Source organism: Nyctereutes procyonoides, unplaced genomic scaffold (genome assembly GCF_905146905.1).
Source record: "Nyctereutes procyonoides isolate TBG_1078 unplaced genomic scaffold, NYPRO_anot_genome, whole genome shotgun sequence".
Lineage (NCBI taxonomy): Eukaryota > Metazoa > Chordata > Mammalia > Carnivora > Canidae > Nyctereutes > Nyctereutes procyonoides.
In genome coordinates this window covers 9,164,670-9,173,280 of record NW_026575147.1, presented here as the reverse complement: position 1 = coordinate 9,173,280, position 8,611 = coordinate 9,164,670, and the positions used below count along the sequence as shown (strand labels likewise).

Below are 8,611 nucleotides of genomic sequence, written 5' to 3'. Positions count from 1 at the left end.
AAGCTAGTACTCCTCCTATACTACTTTGTTTCCCTTTCCTTGAACATGAATAAGAATGAGGGCTAAATGACTCTTTGGCAGGGGTGGGAGGTTAAGAAACAAAGGCTTTCAGAGATATAAGTCCTTGTGCTCAAGGGCAATACACAGGGAACATGACTGGAAAGAGAAACACAAGGTTTTATAGGCTGTGACCTATAAGTGGTTCAAACACAATGTTTGAATTTGGATGGAGAAAGATCATAGTGGGCTTAAGATCTCTATGAGGCCCTTTGTTATTGAGGATTAGGCTGTACCCTGCCCCAAAACTAACCAAGAAAGGAGGAGCACTCTTAGGAAGAATATTTTTTTTCTTTCCCTCCTCTCCACCTCCTCCTCCTCCTTCTCTCTCTCTCTTTCTTTTTATTTGTTCCCCACTCCTGCCCTTGGTCAATTCTGTTAAATTTCACAAGTATTTTCTGAATTTTTGGCATCTCTTATTACTTGGTAAGGCCCCGCGAAATTTACGTATCCAGCAAAGATGATTCTTGCCCATCAAAATCTTCACTGCATAAAGTGAGAGAAGACACATACAAGACAATGATTTGAGGTGCAACAGAAGCACCCACAATGTGCAATGAGAAAACAACAAGGGGTAATAAGAATAGCTGACATTGGTCAAGAGCTCACAATATATAAGGTCCTGGGTTAAGTAAGAGCTTTCCATGGGTTTCCTCACTTAATCCTCACCATAACCTCTTAGCAAATACTAGTATCACTCCCATTTCATAGCTAGTTTACAAGTTAACTTGCTCACCCAGCTAGCTAATAGCATAACTAGATTCCCACCTTTGCCTGGTGTACCCTTCGCTCTCTCAAGGGTAATCAAGTCCCACCCTTGATGCTCTTGAGCAGATCCCACTTGGCTGTGAGCCTTCCCAGACACACCTATTTGGAGACAGTGGGCCCCAGTGGAAGAGCACAGACCTCAATGTCAGACACTCTCCTTCTACCATCCCTACCATTTGTCCTCAGGGGTTGGGGGGAGAAGCATGTTTTACAAAAATCCTTAGTGGATTTAGGTCTTAGGACAGGTTTCTCAGAAGCAGACCCTGAAGTGAGGATACACGGGCAAGTGATTTAAGGAAGTGCTCACAGGAGAAACAGTGAGCAGAGTAAGAGAAGCAGAAGAAGAAAAGGGAGGAAGCCCAGTAGGGGACCTCTCTGATATGAGTCCCTGAGTCCCAGAGCAGGTGGCTTCACCCCAGTCCCGAGGCAGCACGTGTAAAAGCCTGACTGGATGCAACTGGGCTTTCATACTGGCCTATCAGGGATTGGAAAGGCACATTCTGGGGGGAGGTAAAGTCCCAGGCTTTCCACAGGTGCTGGGAAAGGCTTCAGTAGGTCAACAGCAGTCTTGCAAAGAGCTGCAGGCACAGGCTGTTGGGAGAGAAAGCATGGTGAGGAGGCCAGAGGGCGCGCACACACACACACACACACACACACACACACACACACACACACACGATCCAAGGAAATGTGGAGCACTGACAATCCCTGCTATAGAGGAATGCATCAGACTGGGAGAAGATGGGGAGTCTGACTGGTTGTTCCTCACCCTGCCCCAACCCAGTCTTGCCTCAAATCAAGAAGCGTTGTCCTTGATGTCTTCACTGGAAGTCACATCATGTGCTGATAGTGAGGGGGACATGGATGGGTTGCAGTGGCTTGAGGAGAAAGGAAACGCAACAGGAAGTCAACTAAAGATAAATAGCAATAATGTCCCGGGCACTGAAGGTCATACTGAAGGAAGCCATTAGTGAGTATGGAATGTGTACTGGGTGGTAGCTGTGTGCAGGTGGTAAGTGCTGCTGGTGGGTTATCTTTGTTAACCCTTACCCCCCAGGGCTATCGAGCCCACACTCTTAATTACTACTTAAATGCCTCCCTTTGTGATTAGATGTATCAGTCAGAGTGTATTCTGGGAACTTCTTTAATACAGAGGTTGCTGAAATAGCCAGTAAACTATATGAAAAAGTGTTTCGCTGCTTTAATCATCAGGAAAATGCAGATTAAAACTATATACTGCAGACTGTGCAAAATGAAAAAACTTACAATACCAACTATTGTTAAGAATGTGGGACAACCACAGCGTTCACTCATGATGGTGGCAGTGTCGATTGATACAAACACTGTAGAACTATCTACTGTTTGGAAGTGTTTGCTAAAGCTAAACATACAAATAACCTATCACATAGCAATTCCACTCACAGATATTACCCAAGAGAACTACATGTCTCTACTAAAAGATATATGGAAGAATATTTGTGGCAACCCTATTCATGATAGCCCTAATCTAGAAACTCATAAATGTCCAGCAATAGTAGAACGGATAAAATACATTATGGTATTGCGACATATTGAAATATTATACAACCACAAGAATGAACTATAGCTACATATACAGCATGGTTAAGTTTCATAGATATCATGTTGAATGAAAGAAGTACTTACTATATGATTCCATTAATATAAAGAGCAGGTAAAACTATTGTTTGCTGTTAGAAGTCAACAGACCATTGATTACATCTGGTGGGTAGTAAATGGCAGGACAAATGGGTGCTGGAGATGCTAGCAATGCTCTATTTCTTTATCTGAATCCAAGTAACATGTCAGTTTATGAAAATTTCATTAATCTGTACACTTATGATCCATATTTTCTTTCCTACGTATTACATTCTACTATAAAGTCTAAAAAAGTAAAAACTTTTAGTAGCTCTATTAGAGGGTTGTTGCCTGTCTGCACCTAAAGTTGCTGACAATTTCCTCATTTAACCTTCACAATGACCCCAATGGCAGTGAAGACCGATCTTCTGGGCGCTGAGATCCTCTCTTAAACTTTTTTTGTATGAATATTTTCCAAGTTTGAGTTTTCGTAGATAAAGAAATGTAGGCAGTATTTTGATACAGAGGTGGTTGTAAGAGTGAGAGCAGAGGATGGTGACAGACTTTAGCTGTTCCAGGATCTATTAGTGCTCCATCCAGGTTATCCTACATAAATTTACAATCTTTATTTTTTTTTATTTTAAAAATATTTTATTTATTTATTCATGAGAGACACACACAGAGAGAGGCAGAAACACAGGCAGAGGGAGAAGCAGGCTCCACGCAGGGAGCCCGATGTGGGACTCGATCCCTGGACTCCAGGATCACGCCCCGGGCTGAAGGCAGGCTCCAAACCACTGAGCCACCCAGGGATCCCTACAATCTTTATTTTTTTTAAATGTGCTTAATATACGAACATCACGTCGGCCATCCCATATAAACATCAGTACAACAAGTACCACAACAAGGTCTGTGCTTTTTGTGCAAGACAGGTGTCCCAGCCACCCAGCCCTCCGCAACTCCTGGCAATCAGGTCCGTTTCCTAAAACCTCCCACCTCCAGGAGGTTTAACTGTTGGACTCCTGGCTTGACTCTTGTGGTTTCAACGATGGGAAGTGGAAATACCCTCTGACAACATGTCATGAACCGTTCACCGGGAGGTCGTTATGATAATGGGGCGTGGCAGGGCCAAGCCAGTCAGGGCCTCACCCAGGGGGAGCAGCCCAGACCTGCCCTGCCGGGCTGCAGAGCACCCCTCTCCACCGACAGCGGGACTCCAGCCTTGTACACCAGCAAGTGTCTCTACCTGGGCTCTGCTCATCCTGTGACGGATCCCCTGCAGACCCCCCCCGCCCCCCGCCCCCCGCCGGCCAGCGTCCCACCCCTTCACCACTGCAGAACCCACTCTATCTGGTTTCAATGAGTTCCACTCACATCCTGAAGCCTCCACTCACTTTATTCTAATGGGATTTTTGGCCGCTATGCAAATCGACCGAGGGAACGTCTATTTATTCACTCAAAAGATAAAATAAGAGGTAGGGTGTAATGAACTAATTCGTTGACTCAGTCAATAACGTGCCAGCGTTGTGCTGCGCGTCACAGTGGATGGGAAAAAGTTAGTTTGTGTCTGACATCAGACTGCGTCATTTTCCTACTTAAAATAGCCCAATTTCTACTTATATTAGAAAAAAAAATAGCAGAAAACAAACACCTGGGGAAAATCTCGTTTAAAATCACAATTGCTTTGTCTTTAGTTATGACTTATTTTAAAGTTGCACGAAAATACAAAGGTGATGAGATTGGTGAGTTTATGTTTCTTTTACTATGTTGCTTGCCCCACGATAGCCAAGGGGCTCAGCGGGCGCGGCCACCGCACCCCAGCAGGGGAAGTCTCCGCATCTAGCTACGTTCTCCGCAAACTTCGCGAGAATACAGCCGTCCCTTTGGCCCCTCCCCCAGGCAGCTCGCCACACCCACTTCTTGCCCGGCGATCTCCTGACGTCATAGGTGCGCCCGAGCGCTGGAAAGGCCGTACCGCGGGCGGAAATGTTCTCGGCGGAAGTGGTCGCTGCGCAAGTCGTGGGTGGAATGACTGCGGGCCGGCTCCTCCGAAGGCTGTTGCGAACACCTTCCAGGTCCATGGCACAGAGCGCAGTCGGTGGCGTGTGCCCCTCCAGGGGCTTGCACGCGGAGCTCGGGCCTCGAAGTCTCTCCATCGAAGGAAACATTGGTAAGGGCCGAAAAGTGGCTGCGGCCAGAGAGGCTGAGAAAGGGAGCTGGACCCAGACCACCTCTCCCAGTCCCAAACCCGCCCCCGCCCCCGCCGCCGCTTCCCCCGCAGTCTGTGCCGCGGGGCCTTTCACCTCCCAAAGAGGCCTTTGTCTTTTTGATTTTTAGGATGTCAGGCTTCAGTACTCTTCCACAGCCACGAAGTCTGTAGATAGGACAAGAGTTCTACCAGCTTGTGATCGAAATGGATGTGACAAAGAGCAAGGTGTAATTTCCTTGTTCTCCTAAGATAGGGTTGCCAGATTTAGGCGGGGAAAGGTGCTCATTTAAGATAGGATTTCAGGGGATCCCTGGGTGGCTCAGCGGTTCAGCGCCTGCCTTCGGCCCAGGGTGTGATCCTGGGGACCCGGGATCGGTCCCACGTCGGGCTCCCTGCATGGAGCCTGCTTCTCCCTCTGCCTGTGTCCCTGGCCCCCCTCTCTCTCTCTCATGAATAGATAAATAAAACCTTAAAATATATATATATATACACACATACACACACACACACACACACACATATATATATATATATGATAGGATTTCAGGTAACATACCATTTTAGTGTGTGTCCTATGCAATATTTGGGACATATGCTAGAAAAAATTATTAATCTACAATTAAAATTTCACTGGTGTCCTGTATTTTATCTGGCAGCCCTACCCTAAGAGTTCCCAAAATTCAGTTATTCAGATACCACTTACATTAATTTTACCATGTTTTTCTAATAGTCCCATATAATATCTTAGAAGAAACTCAAACTTTTAGACTTAAAACATGTATTAAAAGTAATTTCAAAAAAAATAAAAGTAACTTCATAAGAGTAGAGACCCAGTATCTTAAATAAAAAGCAATAAAAAAAAAAAAAAGAAAGCAAAACACTTCAGTTCACTATTAAATTCTGACTTGGCGCCTTTACTAGCTAAGGTGCTGAGCCCTAAAGGGATTAGCAGGTTTTGAGGATTGAATACATTCTAGCCACAAATTGAGAATTTCTCATTTTATTCATTCAGTAAATAACCCTTTGAGCAACTTCCGTATGCCAGCACTGTTCTTGGCCTTGAGGATAAAGCACCAAACAGAACAAATACAAATCTCTGCTCTTGTGGAACTCTAGTAGCCATAAGTAATAAACAATACAAATTAAGTAAACAGTATATTAGATAGTAATGAATGTGATGGAGAAAATTAAGGGATGAGGGATTAAGGGAAATCTGGGAGAAGAATCTTCCAGGCAGAGGGGAGACCAAGTGCAAAGACCTTGAGGTAGATAGTATGTTCAGGAAACAGGAGGAAAGCTGTTGTGGCTGGAACAGAGTGAGCAAGGAGGAGAATGAAATGGGATGAGATGTGAAGAAGGTAAGGGATGGATTGTATGGGTCTTGCAGTCCATGGTGGATTTTTACTTACCATTGGAAAAGGTTTAAGCTGTCAAGTGTCATGATTTGACTTAAATTATAAAAAGGTGACTGGCTGATATGTTGAAAGTAGAAGGTGTCAGTAGGTTATTGCAATGATGAGTTGCCATGAGTTGGAGCAGGGTAATAGCGGTACTGGTAAGAGACAGTTGGATTCCAGTTACCTTTTAAGGCAGGGCAAATTGGATTTGGTAGCAGATGTGGAATGGGAGACAAAAAAATCATTTTGGCCTGAGCAACTTGAAAAATGGGAGTTGCAAATTTTCTTAAATGGAGAAGGATGGGAAGAGCAGACTGGGGGCAGGGATGGCTTCAAGATTTTATCTTTAGGTGTGTTAGGTTTTTCTGTGCTTTTTATTAGATACCTAAGTGGAGATGTTGAAGAGCCAGTTGGATATGTAAGTCTGAAGTTCAGTCTCCCTGGACTGGAGGTACAAATGTAGATGGAATTTGAAGCCAGGAGACTGTGTGTGTTGATGGAAAGGACTAAGCCATGGGGCACCCACATGTTAAAGAGATTAGGGAAGGAACCAGGCGAAGGAGACTGAGAAGAAATGACCACCGAGGTCAGAGCAAAACCAAAAGAGAAAGAAGGATATCTGGAAGCCAAGTGAAGAAGATGTTCAGGGGATGGGAATGTTCAACTGTGGAATGCTGTTTAAGTAACAGAACTTTTTTTGGTGAACTTGAGAAGAACAATTTTTAGGGGTGGTAGGGGTGAATGTTTGACTGGCATAGTTTCAAGGAAAATGGGAGGTGAGGAATTAGGAGACCCGGGATTAAGACAACTGTTGGGAAGTTTTCCTGGAAAGAGGAGACATAGGGTGGTAGCTGAAATGGGAAGATGGTTGGAGGGGGTTGTTTCTAGTTTTTTCTTTTTGTGAGAGGAATTCGATCATGTTTGTAAGCTGGTGGGAATGGTCTAGTAAGTAGAGAGGGAAAAAATTGGTGAAGCAGGAGACAGGATGTAATTACTGGAGTGACTTTAGTAAGCAAGAAGGAATGGAATCTATTGCTGAAGTGGAGAGATTAGCCTAAGCTAGGAGCATGGTTTATCCCCATTAACAGTGTGAATGGCAACAGAAATGAGTACTGACTGGAGTAGGTGTGGTGGGAACTTGGAACTTTGGTGGTTTTCTCAGTGAAATAGGAAGAAGGCTCAGCTAAGCAGAATAAGCGTGAAGAGAGAGGAAAGACATGAATTAGTCTAGTGAGTGAGCAAGAAAAATGTAGAGCTGCCAGTTAGTAGTAAGGACCCACTTGGACCTAGTGGCCCTGAATCGAAAATGAGACCGGTCACCATGGCTGTGTGTTTCTCCAGCCGAATCAGAAACATCAAAAAGATTGAGAAGGGAGGGTCCTCCTCCCTGCCTGATGGTGTTAACCATGTTCTGTCTTTGGGAAACATGCCTCTAAAGGCAGCTCTGTTCTCAAGAGCCCAGAGAACTACTGACGTACTTCACACAGTAAGTACTTGGACACAGGCCATGGAATGAAGTTTGAGCTGCTCCCTCTCCCAATTTTCCTGACCTTTGCTTCTGAACCTTTCTAGATGTATATACTTGTTCCTTGCTTTCACTCAGACCAAGACTTACTGAATGCCTTATATTGAGGGCAGACTCACATGTGGTACAGTTCCTGTCCTATGAGGAGCTCATAACCAGGTGGGAGGAGCAGACTTCTAAACATAATCTCTGTACCATGTGATGAGTGTTTGTTTGGGCGTGGAAACTCCAAATCTCTGGGCTAGGAATCCCCAAGGGGAAGACAAGGAAGGAATGTTGCAGGTAGAGGAGGTAACATTTTCCAAGGTAAAGCCTGAAGATACATGCAGTTTTCATAATAGATGTGCCTGAATGGCAGAACAAGAGGCTGGAAGGGTAGACTTGCCAGATGTTGAAGAGCCTGTGCACCATGCTGCGTGGTGAGAGGCTACTGAAGACATGAGGCCAGCATGTGCCGTGACCAGATTAATTTTGAAAAAGAAGTTGGCCAGATGGAATGAACAGAAAGCTCCATAAAGCAGGCACTTATCTTGTTTGCTTACAATACCCAGAGCGCCAGGCATCCATTGTGTCGAGTGAATGAACAGGAACAGAATTTGGAGTAGATAGACCAGTTTTGTGGCTGTCATAGTATTTGGAGTGTGGGAAGATGCAGACTTGGACAGAGGGAATGGAAGGACAGAGAAAAATGGAGGTTTGAGAGGGATTTTGGAAGTGAGATTGACAGGACTAGGTGGCCACTTGGAGGTAAGGGTTAGAAGCATAGAAGTTGACAGGTTTACAGTTTGGATGCTACTGAAAACAGGATGGGAATAAAGGAAGAGGAAGTCTGGGGAGGTAAGAGTAAAATATTTGGTTATCAGGTGCCTCTGAGACCTACAGAGACAGATGTTCTGAGGTAAATTAGGAAATATGCCTGAAACCAGGAGAGATGGGATGGAGATTTCAGATAATGAGGCTGTTGATTGTGGGGGTGACTGTTGAAGCCTTGGGAGTGAATGCACTTGCCCAAGGAAAATGTGACTAATGGCGAGTGGACTGTGGGACCCTAATCTGGCT

General features: G+C 44.8%; 1 protein-coding gene across 12 annotated transcripts in view; it reads left to right on the top strand.

Annotated features, from left to right (window-relative positions):
- Nucleotides 1-4,387: 4,387 nt before the first annotated feature.
- The window catches only part of DGUOK (deoxyguanosine kinase), a 49,329-nt gene continuing 45,105 nt past the window's right edge, over nt 4,388-8,611 (top strand). For 11 of the 12 annotated variants that reach the window (XR_008662709.1, XR_008662711.1, XR_008662707.1 and 8 more), the window contains exon 1: nt 4,388-4,591. Coding sequence is in view for 4 of the 12 variants with exons in the window: in XM_055312321.1 (XP_055168296.1) it covers nt 4,408-4,591 (184 nt within the window). In the remaining 8 variants the exon portion in view is untranslated. The remainder of the gene's footprint in view (nt 4,592-8,611) is intronic. The other variant, XR_008662714.1, reaches the window with a different exon arrangement.